Here is a 14,497-nt window from a genome sequence, read left to right as displayed (position 1 = left end):
TCCAACCAAAACAATTCTATGATTCTATCATAAAATAAAGAGCTTAGTGCACATTTTTGATGGATGCTTCCAATTTTTCCCCTGGCACTCCTGCCTGGCAAAGTGAGCCCAAGCATCCCAGGCAGCAGCGTGGGATGCAGGAGCCCTCGGGTGCCCCCGACACACAGAGATGTGGGTCTGACCGCTCCATCCTTCCCAAGCTTGCAGCAACTGACCGTTGTTCTCTGCATCCATTTTATTTCCTTTGAAACTGGGGATAGGAAGTCAAGTTAGGATGTTCCGGTGTTTTGCAATCATCTGAAGACTGACTTCAGTGCTAGCGTGTTTCCTTTTTCAGAGACCTGATTAGCAAAGACACGACGCAAACTGAGAACGGGTTGTGGGTTTATGACTAATAAGCCCATTTTAGAGGGATGTTTGTGCATTTTAAAGAAACAGAAACTGTTTTTGTTTCTGCTTATGTCCTACTCCACAGTCCTCTCTTCCCATGCATGCCATGGATGGAGCAAAGCTGATCTGGGATACTTGGGGATTTCCTGCAGGTCCCACTCCACTAGATCTCTGCTTTACTTCTTGCTTTCTGGCCACTGACATTCAAGTCCTTGACTCCTTAGGGAAATCCACATAATTAAGTCCTTCATTTATCGCAAACACCAGCCCTGTTTCTCCTCATTTCTTGCACCAGGTACGAACTCCCAAGAAATCTCCCCTTCTGCTGCCCACACTTTCATGCCAGTTCTCTGTGTACTCTCATCCTGGCTTCAAGCCATTTCCTGAACCTCTCCATCCTGCCATTATTCCTCTTCAAGCTTCTTAATAACTGTTTGTGGCTTTTGCTTCCTTTCCCTGAGTTTCATATCTGCTCCTACCGTTACTTCCTTTCTGCAACCTCCTTCTCTATATTTTTTGCTCCCATATGTACTGTTCTATGCAACACCAATGTGTCCTCTTTGCAGAAGACGACAGGTAGCACCTTCTGCTCAGCTCCCTGCATCCTCTTCAGGCTTATTCCAGAGAAGGAGAGCTCATGGTGAGAGCATCTCTTTGTATCATCATAGCACTTTGGAGCCCTGCTCTTGGCCCAGGTCTCCAGGGTGGTAAATCCTCAACAGTCATAGGGCAAAAAATTCATTTCTTGTCCTCAGGTTCTTCTAGGCATGGGTATGAGGAAAGCATGGGGTAGAGTTAGTCAAACTTTGTCCTAGCCCACCTGCATCATTGCTGCATGTATCTTTCTTTATTTTTCAATAACTATCAGTACAGTATCTGTTTTTAAGAAGTAATGTGAAGGAAAGTACTGATCCTTCAGAAGTCTATGGAAAGTGTGAGTGGCACTGCGGGGTTGAGAGCCCTGGGTTGGAAGATGGGACCTGGCTTCATGGGTGGTGGAGGCAGGACCTCTTCATGCCTGTGATGTTTTGTGGGGAGTGAAGAAGCTAGCCCTGTGTGATGTGTTGGAGGGTGTACAGCAGTGGTGGGGGACGACCTGGTACTTAGAGAAATGATCTTTACAGTGGTGTTTGGAATTGATGTGTGGGACTGTGTTGCTTTTTGCAAGGCCGAAGAGAAGGCTGTTGCAGCAGTGGTCATTGGGTTCATCCATACGTTACTGTGAGGGCAGGGAGAGAAGCCCATAGATCAGTGATCCTTTGCAGAAAGGTCTGATAAATTCACCTCCAGCCCAGATGTAGGCTCCTACAGCCAGACATGAGGGTGATGCCCAGAATAGTGCAAGACAACGCTAACCAAGATCCATCTCCATGTCTGCAGAAACTGAGAGGAGCAGTAGTAAGACAGGCTATATGTAGAGACTTGGGGGGGGTTTAGTGTTTGATTTCATCAAGTTAGAGCTGACAGCTAAGCTCCTAGGAGGAGATGCCATGTGCTGTGGAGCCAGCTGTGCTTAGGACAGGGGGGAGCAATAGGATGTGATAAGACTGAGCAATTCTGTTTTCTGAAAGTTACGGAAGTGCCTTGTCCCAGATTGCCACCATTGTTCTCATTCTGGAGCCTCTCCCACCCCTAAAAGAAAATGATCTTATTTCATAAAGAGGCACTTGCACACTGGCTCCCAGCTGAGCACTGACCAAGGATGTGATTCCCGTTCTTGTGTTTTCAGAGTACGGATCTGACGAGCACAGTTGGCTACGACAGCATCATTCAGCATCTGAATGATGGCAGGAAGAACTGCAAAGAGTTTGAAGACTTTTTGAAGGAAAGGTATGGAGCTGCCTCTGAAAACGAGTTGGGTTGAACCTGGGAAGTGAGCTTGTGGCACTACTTCTACTCCTTGTATTCCCAGTTTGGTTTCTGTCGCATTTAACTGTCCACTATGTTAAAACGCCTTTGATTTTTGACTGATGAGGAACTTCTTTTCTTACACTGTCCTTTCCTTGCACAGCTGATGCTGTGGCATGACGTCCGTGCCCAGGAATACTCAGCTGTGAGGCAGCGATGGTGCCCAGGGCTTGATGTTCACATTTTGAACTGTCTGTTAAAAAGAAAGAGGAATGAGGAGCAGTTTAATAATTCAGTCTTACACATTGCCAGATGTCTGTACTGATGTATTTGCAGCTGTTGGTGGCCTGCCCAGGCGACACACTCTCCCATGAAGTCCACCTTGCAGAAGATCAGATGAAGACCTTGGCATAGAAGAGGCATGGCTTTGTCCTGAATTTATCTTTGCACATTACGGACAGCCCACAGATTTTATGTTAAAAAGAAGTAGTAGCATTAGATAGTGCATTTATTAATCAGAGGATATGACCTAAGTAGAGGGTCTGTGGCTACAAAGGCACAATTGAGGTGGTCTGGCCATGAATTTTGACTTCATGGTTCACCTGGTTAGCGATGGCTAAACATGAAAAGCATTGTAGAACAACCCTGAATTAATGTACTTTTGGTATTGAGAACTGGAGAAAACAAACCTCTGAGTACAAGGCTTGGTATGAAACAGCTTGGAACAAATGTAATGGGGATGAAAAGGAGGAGAACCTGCATTTAAAAGTGTCTAATGCACGTACATCTGCCTTGTCTGTAATCCCATATTCCAAGAAAATCTGGGCTTTCCAGCTGCCCAAGGAACCATCCGCTGAACCCTGAGAACTGTGTCCCACTCATCCGTGACAATGGAGAGAGTGCAAAAAGCCTCCTCTACACCCTGTGTCTCATTCCTCTTGGCTGTTGAAGGAGGTCTACATTCCCACTGATGTGTCCAGCCAGCAGGAGATTAGAGGTTGGACCTGGACTTGTTATTGGCACCCCTTTCTGAACATGGCCCAGTTCTCCATGTACAGCACAGCTTTTACATTGTCCTTGCCTTGGAGAATGTGCCTGTTGGATTTGATGCTTTGTCTCAAAAGGAAGTTCATGGGAATATTGTTAGATAGCAGACAAAAATCAATTTATAATCTTTATTTTTTCCATTTTTTTTCCCTACAAGCTTTTGGAGTTTTTTTTTTTAAAGACCTAAGTTAGGTGAACCCCACTGCCAAACTTGAAATCTGCAGCTGCGTTAGAAATACAGGCATTTTAGGAAGCTATTTATTTTATCCAGTAGACCTTCTAATGCAAGCCTCTAGCAGCACTTGTTTCTCTCTACTGACTGCAGACAGCTAGGGTGGCTTGCCCAGATGGAGACACCTACATTTCACCAAGCAAGTCCAGCTCTGGTTGTCTGTACAGATTTCAAAGCAACTGCAGAAAGCTGGTTGTTCTTAGACTGCAACACATAGACTTTCTTTCCTCCCCACTCTCTCTTCCAAGAGGGGAGGACAACACAATCTCTCAAAGGTGTTATTTAAGTTACCTCACAAGATGCAGCCTCTTCTTTAGGTGTTCTCCCTAAGGACCAGAGCTGGGCAGGAGAGAGAGTACCTATTGCCTCATTGTAAAAAGTCCTGAAGAGCTGAAATGGCCCAGCTGAGCGTTGGGGTGCATGTATGGTGGCTGAGTGGTCTTTGAGGTGCTTACTTCTGTCACAGTTGGTTTAAATCAGCCAAATCAGATTCAAAAGTACTTTATGTGGATGGACTGACAGATGCTGATTGCCGAGATGCAGAAAACGTGTGATTGCACAAGGCTTGTTCCCATAGGAAATTGAGCTAAAAGCTACTCAGATGACTCACCTGGCTGCATCTACACACCAACTGCACCAGCTGCTTAGTCCTCCCTCTCCTGCGGAGGTGATCCTTGTACTCATCGGCCATGGGGAGATGGGGAGAGTAATGCATCAGGACCACAGACACAGCAAAACAAAATGTTTTCACTAGAAAGGCTGTTGGGTAACTGCAAACTCTTCCTTCAGACAACCATCCACAGATGGGTTGCAGCAGGTCTGAAGATAGGGAGGGTGTTAAGAGGGGGTCTTGCCCTCTGCTTCAAATAAGTATCAGTTTCTGAAATGAGAACTTCCTCTCATTTCTCTCTTTCCTCAACAGGGCAATTATAGAAGAAAAATATGGCAAAGAGCTCATTAACTTGTCAAAGAAGAAGCCCTGTGGGCAGACGGAGCTGAAGTAAGTTCACAGGCCTTGCTTTTATGTGTGTCCTTACTTGGAACAATGAAGGTGGAGGAGAAGGAAGACGACTGTGAGAGACAAAACACTCTTGAAATGTGATTGGGATGCTGCCAAAAGATGATCTCAAACTGGTCTTGTGAATGAATGGTGCACAGTTGGGTTGTACTTTGCCAGTAATTGAGCTGGACTCCACCAAGTTCCCACCAGCCCTAGATAAACCAAAGCATCGTAGATGCTCAGGCAAGACGTGGGGTGTGCAGAGGGCTGAGGATCATGAGACTTTAGGTTTGCTCCTGACTACTTTTGTGCCCAGAGGGAAGTACAGGTACTTCCTTGACTCAAACCATGCAAATCTTCAAAGCCCAGCGTGTTACCACCCCACAGGGATGCTGTGGCCACCACAGTTGGCTCCATGAGTGGATCTCCATTTCCCCAGAGACCCTGGGCACCTTCTGCTTCCTGCTTTGTTTCTATACTTTACACACACCCGGTCTGATATTCTCTGATCATTTATTTACAGTTTTATATTGAGGTGTCACATAAAACGTTTCTGAAATTTTTATTGCACAACATTAATAGGGAGAAAAGCTCTCTACATTTCCAACCACGGGCCAACGCGCCATGTAGAAGGTGTTCATATGTCCCAAATGATACTTTTTAGGAGGTTGCCTGAAACAGTTGTCATGAAACTCAGAATTTTTAATAGCATCCAATGTTCAGAAAGATATAAAGTAGATCTCAGACCAAGTGAACTGTGTAATACTTGCTGAGAGGGAAAAAGCCAGAGATGTAAAGAGGGTAAATAAACCTGCTTCGAGCTGCTTTGGCTGGCATTGAGTGAGGGACTTGCTATCTGGTTTGGGAGAGGGGCTCTGCTGATGCCTGCGCCTGGCCGTGCTTTCCCTCTCTTTCTAATTCTCTGCCTGTGTTTTTCAGCACGCTGAAGAGATCCCTGGATGTTTTCAAGCAACGTAAGTAATTCTTTGGGTTTGTCAGGACACTTGGCAGCACCAAAGCCTGCAGGCAACTGCTTGGGAAGAAAACAGCAGAGGAACCTCTAAACCTATGTGATGCTGGGGTCAGGCATAGGCTGTCCTCCTGGCCCGGCTCATCCCAATGCACAGAGTTTGGGACCAAGTGCTCCATGGGTGGGAGAGGGAACCCACAGGGCATCCTTTTGGGGATCTCTTGCGCTTTCGGGGCTGGCTGCAGCTCAGAGGTTGTGCTTGTACTGTACATCAGAAGCTGTGCATGAGAAGCTCATCTGGAGTTTGTTGGACTGGCTTGCCTTGCCTTCTTCAAGCACACAGGCAGTAATTTGCACCTCGAATCCTGTGTTCAGTTTTGGGCCCCTCACGACAAGAAAGACCTTGAGATGCTGGAGTGAGTCCAGAGAAGGGCAATGAAGGTGGTGAAGGGTCTGGAGCACAAGTCTGATGGGGAGCAGCTGAGGGAGCTGGGGGTGTTTGGTCTGCAGAAGAGGAGGCTGAGTGGAGACCTGATCGCTCTCTACAACAACCTGAAAGGAGGGTGTAGCCAGGTGGGGGTTGGTCTCTTCTCCCCAGTAACAAGCGATAGGACAAGAGGAAATGGCCTCAAGTTGCACCAGGAAGGTTTAGATTGGATAGTGGGAAGAATTTCTTCACCGAGAGGGTTGTCAAGCACTGGAAGAGGCTGCCCAGGGAAGTGATGGAGTCACCATCCCTGGAGGTATTTAAAAGACGTGTAGATGTGGTGCTTACGGACATGGTTTAGTGGTGGACTTGACACTGTTAGGTTTACAGTTGGACTCAGTGATCTTAAAGGTCTTTTCCAACCTAAATGACTATATGACTGTATCATTCTACCTGGAGTAACAAAAAGATCATACTTTGGCCACCTTTACATTGTCCCTTCATTGCCATGTGTCACAGCCCATCGGGGTACATGCAGCCAGCATTGAGGGCTGGCACTCTGTTATCCTCTGCTGAGTCCAACCTCTGCCCCAGCCAGGTTTGTCTGCTGCCCTGTCCCTTGGTGGATCTCCCTAATGAGGCTCTGCCCTCGCAGCAGCTGACTGCTAATATCTGTGGGTTTGAAACAGCTCTGGGGATTGAATCATCAGCTACAGTTTGGCTTAGCTCCCCTGATGGGCTTGCTGGGGTGGTGTTTCATGGTATGACCACTCGCCTTCAGCACAATGAGCTTGAGATTTTTATAGAGTTAGTTTTTCTGTGCCCCAAGTTGATTGTCTGCTAGCCTTGGGCAACACTTCCTTCAGACAGATGCTTTAGGGTCCGATGTTCCCGAATTCATCTGGATGAGGCAGAGATGTGACTGTGCTTGCTTGAATTTTGAATAACTTCTCTTGATGTGAGTTTTCTTAAACTGGAAGGCAGGCTCCAGCAGGACTGATCCTTACATAGGCATGTTGGGCGTTGGGTAGAAGGTTGGACTTGATGATCTTTGAGGTCTCTTCCAACCATAACGATTCTGTTTCTATGATTCTAAGTGCTGCTTGGAGGCTGCTTCAAAAGTGCTGCTGTTTTTATGTGTTTCTGCAAGGGGATATGGGATCAGTTTGATGTCAGGTACAACAGTTGGCTTGAGTGACAAAGTCTTTTTAGGAATTTTTTTTTTAAATAACTTTTTTCTTTGCAGAGGTAGATAATGTGGGACAAGGTCACATCCAGCTGGCGCAAACCCTTCGGGAGGAAGCAAAGAAAATGGAGGACTTCAGGGAAAAGCAAAAACTTCATCGGAAAAAGGTCAGGTGCTGTGGGAGCATGCACCTTCGCTGCAGGGTGTCAATCCTGCTCTGGCAATGGGCTGCTCCTGGACAGTGTCTCCCGCCATGCCCCAGCCCCTTCCATGCCCCCGGTACCTGCTGCTGCCGAAAGTCCTGAGCTCCTTCCTATGTGTTGCAACTGTGTTGGTGAACTGTACAGCAACCTCCAACTTCCTTCTTCTCACTGCCATGTCTTCTCCTTTGGGTGCCTTTTAGGGTCAGCTATAGCAGGGGTGCAGCTACAGGGATGCCAGCCTCAAATGGGAATGTTTTTAAAGCATATATATATAGTGCTGTATGATCTCCATAGGGTCTGTGAAAACTGGAAAGCCTTTGAAGTTCTTCTCGCTTGAGATTCCTTTGTCTGGAAAATGAGAGAAAACTGCTAGAACCAGGGGTCGGTTTGGACCTAGCAGATGAGAGTGGGCTTCCCAATTTTGCCAGGCCTTATGGAGATGATACAGTACTATGTATTGCTAGGATTTCATTTATAGACCTCCTTTGCATACACAAGTGGAGGCTTAGATAGAAGCACAAAAGATGGGTTTTGTGAAGATGCTTTTGGTGGATGAAGGTCCTTAAACCCATCTCAGTCTGGTCCATGCCTTTTCCTTTCCTAAGCCATGTAGTCCATCCTGAACCTTTGATCGTTAGTGATGTGCTGACTCCGGGTCTGTTGTCTTCACAGATAGAGCTGATAATGGAGGCGATTCACAAAAACAGGAATTTGCAGTACAAGAAGACCATGGAGGTAAAGCAAACATGCTGCTGCTTCTTGTCATATGGATTAACGCTGCTAACACGCACATGCACAGCGCTGGGGCAGACTTAAATCCCGAGGGTCTTCCTCCTCTGCTGCAACTTCATGTCTGCACCAGTGGTATGCAGAGTGTGTTCAGAAAACCTGAAGAATACGCCAGGGACACGGCCGGTGGTAGTGTTGCAGGGTTGGATACGAATGATTTGGATGTCATGGACTCAATTGCTGTGAGCTTTTCATCCCAAATAAAGAACAGCTTGTCTTGTGAAGTCACTTTTGCCCAAGCAGTAGGGCATCTGGGACCTTGCGTGCCATTCCCTGCTTTGCTGGCAGCCTACAACCACCTCTTCACTTGTAGGCTGTGCTTTCCTTCAAGGACTCCTGCATGAGCTGCATTTGCATCTCCTTGCTTGCTGACATGCTCCTGTCCTGTTTCTGGCTGTCCTAGGCCAAGAGGCTCTATGAGCAGCGCTGCAGGGACAAGGATGAGGCAGAACAGGCTGTGCACCGCAATGCAAACCTGGTGACGCAGAAACAGCAGGAGAAGGTATGGAGAGGCAGGTGGTCGTGGGGCAGGGGGAGAAAGGGGTGTCTCTTCTTGCAGCTCACCTGCCCCATGGCTCTTCTCCCAGCTCTGGGTTTTGCGGGGAGAAGGGAGGGCTGGTGATGTTCCCCAGTTGGGCTGCAGCGCTGTTGGTGATACACCAGAGCTCTCCTCTACCTTTCTTCTCTCCCTCACTTTTGGCAGCTGTTCCTGAAGCTGGCTCAGACAAAATCGGCTCTGGAGGATTCTGGTGAGTGTGAAAACGCAGTGTTTGTAGGGCAAGGGGAGAGTTTCCTGGGGCAGGGGGTTGTGAAGCCATGGCATGACTCTTGGGCAAGATCCAGCTCTTGGGTCAGGCATGGCTTCTCAGAAACACATGCCCAAGATACCAGAGGTGGGCACCTGCCCTGGAGAAGCCTGCATGGCCCCACCAAGGCTGCTCCCACCATTTCCTCACGGCAGGACCCCCTAGCCTTGCTGTGTGGCTCTGCATCCCCTTGCAGTGCCCACCCACAGCCAAGCTTATGCATTACTGCTGCTTTCTCCTCGACAGTCCAGTTATTCCAGGCTTCACATATTACCTTCTAGTGAAGGGTTTTTTTAATTAATGTTGATCAGATGACAATGTGATTTCTCTCGCAGACAGGAGTTACCAGCAGAATGTTACCACACTGGAGAAGATCCGGGAAGAATGGCAGAAAGAACACATCAAAGCTTGTGAGGTAAATGCCCCAAAACGCCTTCACACAGCAGGGTGGTCCTCTGGATGTCCAACTCTCGCTGCAGGGGTCAGGGAGGGCGCAGATTTGCCTTCTCTGTATTCCCCTGGCAGTGAAGCAGCAGATTGTGTTGCAGCTAACCCTGTGTGTTTCTCCTGCTTGGCTTCTGGATTCAAGGTCCCACTACTTCAAGGTTTCCTCTATTTTTTTATTTTTATTTTTTCTTCCAGTTCCTTTTAAAATTAAGTGTCAAAGTAGTGACATTTTTGACCATTACCTGCTTGCACGTTTGGTGGCCATCGTCTTGAACAGCTGTGGTCACCTCTGGATACTCAGCGACTTAAGGCCAATATGTCCTACAGCTACAACACCTAGAAGACTCTGTCAGAAACTCTGAAAGACTTTAAATGACTTTGCAGCAGAAGCTGGTGACAGGCTGGGGATGCAGGCTGGGCGAAGCCATCTCCACATGAACACTATGTGCCAGGAGCCCTTCACCTGCTATCTCACAGACCACAGTGTAGTGTAGGAATCCCTCTGAGTGGTTTTATCAGCCTAAATGAGACTGTCTTATAGTGAAATGGTCTAGCAAGGATTTCTAGCATGTGCTAGGGAAGTCCAGAGCTGGTGGTGAGAGGACCAAGCAGCTGCTCTGCTGCTGACCTGTGTCTTGCAGCCACCTGTGATCTGTGACGGAGAGATGGACAGGGACTGCAGAGATAAAGGTTTTATCCCAGGTCTGCTGCAAGCCTGCAAACAGCCTTCCCATTCTCAGCTGTGCCAATTCCCGTCCCAAGCTACTTCTCATCAGACCTCTATTTTACTTTTTCCTTTTCAAATGGAATTTGCTGTCTGTTTTGTGTGGCATGTGTCGGTGTCTCAGTGCTGGTGTGCTTTTGGTGTCTGAGCTCTCTAGAAGCCTCTGTGATGGTGGGGTGTGGAAAGCAGTAGTTTCACTTCTGCAGATGAATCACGTGGAGGTTTTCCCCTCGGTGTGTTGCAAAGGTCATAACTGATAACAAGTGCATATGTACACTTGGGATGAAAGGTTATCTTGTGTAAAGACATGTGAAATTGAGGTATACCAGACCGCACATTTCAAAAGACTTGGGTTTAAATCTGCTTGGAAAAGGGCTGGGCAGGAAAGAGGGAAAAGACCATCCAGTTAATGCACCTCTGTATTCATACATACCCAGTGCTTTTTTTATTGCTCCATACCGGTGGGAGGGAAGTGAGCTGGGACCGCAGGACTGTGGGGTACCTTGGGAGCATGCACTGCCTTTAGGAAGCTGGCTCGGTCTCCCCAGAAGTAGCAGTGTGCTGGGTGACCCCTTCCACATCAGTCCTGCAGACCTTACTGAGCTTAACACTCATCTTTGAAATACTTGGTTGTGTAGAGGGATGATTTCTCCTCTGGACAAGCTGGAGGACTCGTGGTTTCCATGTTTCTTGCAGAAGACCAACACCACCTGCTCCTCGCTGAGGACAGTCATCTTTGTAGTGGCACTTGAGGATGAGAAACAATCAGGATGAAAAAGATTTGCTCTCATTTTAAAGATGTTAGTGCCATTTTGTCTGTGTTGTTTCAGTTCTTTGAGACTCAGGAGTGTGAGCGGATCAACTACTTCCGCAATGCCCTCTGGCTTCATGTCAACCATCTCTCCCAGGACTGCGTCCAGAATGATGAGGTACATCAAATGAAAATCTTCATTTTTCTGTTTAGAAAGCAAAGCCCAATTTGCTTTTCCCTGCAGTGAGTTGTGTTATGTCTGAGTTGGGCTGTGGACTTTGATCAGACACCAGCATGAGCGTGCAGACAGAAGGTTTTGGCCAGAGCTCTTGCAGATGAAGTTTCCTCTGGGATTCCCACATTTTTGAGGGTGGTGACGCACTGGACCAGGTTGCCCAGAGAGGTGGTAGATGCCCCATCCCTGGAAACATCCCAGGTCAGGTTGGCCGGGGCTCTGAGCAACCTGATGGAGTTGAAGATGTCCCTGCTGATGGCAGGGGGGTTGGACTGGATGGCCTTTAGAGGTCCCTTCCAACACAAACCAGTTTGTCATTCTATGATTCTCCTACCACTGAAGCTTGTTTCCTGGGCGAGCACTAGGCATTCACCCCATGTGTGATAAATGATCGGAAAAAACCCTCTTGTTTTTTGACTTAATGTATAGAAATGCTTTTTATTTCCCTTTTGCAGAAATATGAGGAAATCCGCAAGAGTTTAGAAATGTGCAGCATTGAGAAGGATATTGATTTTTTTGTAAATTTACGCAAAACTGGAAGTTTGGCTCCAGGTAAGAGCTCAGTACAATCTCACGAAGTAGTGCTGACTTCCTTGTACTTCTCATGGAGCTGCTGCTCTGATCACCATCAGCTTTGATGCAAAATCCTTTGATTTTGCAACATCCCTCCTTTCGTTCACTGGCATGCAGCACTAGTCTCTGCCATTTATCACCTGCCCTTGAAGATAATCTCCTGTTTCTGTAATTTTAAAATTCCCGGTCAGTCTTTTTCCTAGAGAGGCGAAAGACTTAGCAGCTGAATGTTGGTATGACAAGTAGTTTATGGCTATAAAAGATCTGTAGTTTACTATTGTTAACTTTTCCTAGCTCCTGTTCTTTATGAAAACTACTATAATACACAGAGAAATGCAACTCCTGTGAGAAGTCCAGTTCCTGTACCTATATCAAGGTAAGGGACATAACATGTACAATTGCAATTACTATTGCAAATGATGCTCTTCCAAAAAAACCTCATATGTTGTTTCTTTCAGTCTATTGGAGGCTTGATTTGGGAGTATTAGAGGAAAATATTTCCTATGCTATGTAGTCCATCACTTTTCACAGCAGGAGTTATGCCAATGTGCTGCCTATTATAAGCTGTTCAAGGACCCCTCAAGTCCAGTCAGAGGTTTTTGCTCCCTCTTTTGGGGTCATTTCTCCCTTCTCATGGTTGGGAATCTCATTCTGAAAGTGCTTGTGGTGAGGGTCTGCTCATTTTTTCTTGTACCAAACCTATTCCAGAAGTCCTTTGCATGGAGGCGAGGGGCTGTGGTGCTAGGACAGCAAAAAAGCAAGGCAGCCTGGGAATACTGAATTTCATGTCTTGCTATCTCTGGGAACTATCTGAGCTCACTTCTAGAGCAGCATTTGTTACCAGAATGAAACCTTCTGGGCTTCCCTGCATGGTTCTCCATGTGGTCTGTCCATCTGAGTTGAGATGGATCAGTTAAAAGTGTGTGTGGGTAGAGGGAGGAACAGCAGAGCCAAATTCACTCCCCCGGGACAGAAGCCAGGCAGGGAGGACAGGGTGAAAGATGCTTCTTCCAGGGGGAAGATGAGGATTCAGGGCCAAAGACTCATGCTAAAATGAGTATGCCACTTTGGCTGTCACACTGGGAGAGGAGTCATGTCTAATTATGGCTTCCTGATGTCTCACTCTGGGCAAAGGCATGTAAAAACACATTCCCTGAGGCTCACTTGTGAATATTTCTCCAACTTAGTGCTTTTCGGTTACTTTTTCCTCTCCCTCACTGTATGTATCAGCTTCAATACCCATGTTTGCCAAGCAGGCTGTTGCTGGTAAGCCCACCATGACATGCCTTGGTACCAGGTCTCCATAAAGCCCAGGCTGGCCAAACCTCTTGCCCTCTCACCAGGTCTGGGAGGGCAGTTGGGGAGCGCAGAGCCAGGGCAATGGGAATCCTGTAACCATGCAGATACTCAGCTCTGTGTCTCCTTCTGTGCAGGAGGGGACCTCTACCCACCCCGACCAGCGTGCCAGGTGAGTTACTTGCTTTAAGGGGTTTCTGGCCCCACAGAGGAACTCTCTGCTTTTGCTCTTTCTCATCAGATCATGAGCTTTAGCTCTCTGAAGGGATTGCTTTAGGTGAAGCTCCTCCTCTAGGTCTGGTCTCTACTGAAAGATGCTGGGAATTTGGGCACTGACTTTGAAGACAAGGTTTCACCCAGGAGTTCTGATCAAAGCCCTGCGTGTAGGCATTTCTGAAGCTTAAGGATGTCTAAGCTTGGGATCCCACCAGTCTCTGCAGTTTGGGCCTTTCTCTGCTTCAACAGCACGAGCTTTATCACTCCCAGTACCACTTCAGTGATGGGATATTGCAGCAGGACTCAGTAAAATGAGGTCCTGCTTCAGCTCTTTGGCAAATTAAGTCACCTCTTTGAGCCTCATTCACCCTTGCCTCCCACCCCTTAAGATGGGTGGCCAGTGCGTGGTCTTTCTGTCCTGTGTAAAGTCTTGTAATGAGCACTTCTCATGAGCAGACCTAATTTTTTTGTGCTGTGTTTCAGGCGAGCCTGATTATGCCACAGTTGACGGCTACAGCTTGATACATCACTAATAGCCACAGTAAGTACTCACATTTGATGAAGAAAGGATTTAATAGGAGATGCAGCTACACAGAGGAGGGACAGTGGAGAAAGGCCACCGGTTAAGAGATGACATTTTGAGGTGACCGACTGGGAGTGATGATCAATGTCAGCCCTCCCATCGCTTGTCTGAGCTGGAGCTGTGGTTTAGATGCTGTTGATCCTGTTCTGTAGGTTCTCCAGGCAGAAGACACTGTTGGTCTGGCCAGCGTGGCAGAGGTGGTGTTTCCAGTTATTCCCAGACACACAAAGCTGAAGTGCTTCTCCGTTTTAAGAAAGTATTTGAGGACTCTGTACATTCAAAAATTCCCTACTAAAAATCTGTGCCTTTGATCGGCAAACTACTTGGACGGAAATCCCATCTTCACACTCAGGGGAAGAAAAGAAATATAAGCGATGGACACAGACACAGGGGCAATCTGTGTTGGAAGAAGTTTTTGATTTGAAGTTCTTCTAAAGTGCAGCCATCTGGGAGATCTTTTGGGCACTCTGGCTTGTGTCCAGTATCCCACTCAGATCTCAGGTTACGCTTTTGCCTGTTTCTAAAACCTTTCATTAATGGTGATTAAACTTGTAATTTAGGTTTAATTTCGGTCATGCCTCTCAGGGAGCCTACTTAGACGAGCTGGTTACACCATGTATCTGGCTTAGCTGTAGACGTGCTCCAGGCTTAAGTGTTGATACTGGCAGCTGATTTGCATCTTGCCTGGTGCAGCAGTCCACAGTACAGCTACCCAGTGAGAGGCTGTGCTGCCACAAACCTGCTGGGAAGTCCTGCACCTACAGCGTTGTTGAG

General features: G+C 47.2%; 1 protein-coding gene across 1 annotated transcript; it reads left to right on the top strand.

The window, feature by feature from the left end:
• Positions 1-2,119: 2,119 nt before the first annotated feature.
• On the top strand, positions 2,120-13,673 carry PSTPIP2 (proline-serine-threonine phosphatase interacting protein 2; the record flags this gene model as incomplete). The annotated part of the gene is made up of 13 exons (XM_009699349.1): positions 2,120-2,220; positions 4,440-4,517; positions 5,457-5,491; positions 7,161-7,267; positions 7,976-8,038; positions 8,496-8,594; positions 8,796-8,841; positions 9,234-9,313; positions 10,900-10,998; positions 11,511-11,607; positions 11,923-12,004; positions 13,062-13,096; positions 13,624-13,673. Coding segments are annotated over 13 exons (972 nt in total), but the record flags the coding sequence as incomplete, so codon positions are not given.
• Between the last annotated feature and the right edge of the window lie 824 nt (positions 13,674-14,497).

Source organism: Cariama cristata, unplaced genomic scaffold (assembly GCF_000690535.1).
Source record: "Cariama cristata isolate BGI_N322 unplaced genomic scaffold, ASM69053v1 scaffold43814, whole genome shotgun sequence".
NCBI classification, from domain to species: Eukaryota; Metazoa; Chordata; class Aves; order Cariamiformes; family Cariamidae; genus Cariama; species Cariama cristata.
The sequence above is the reverse complement of the archived record's forward strand: the minus strand, read 5'-3'. Positions and strand labels throughout refer to the sequence as shown.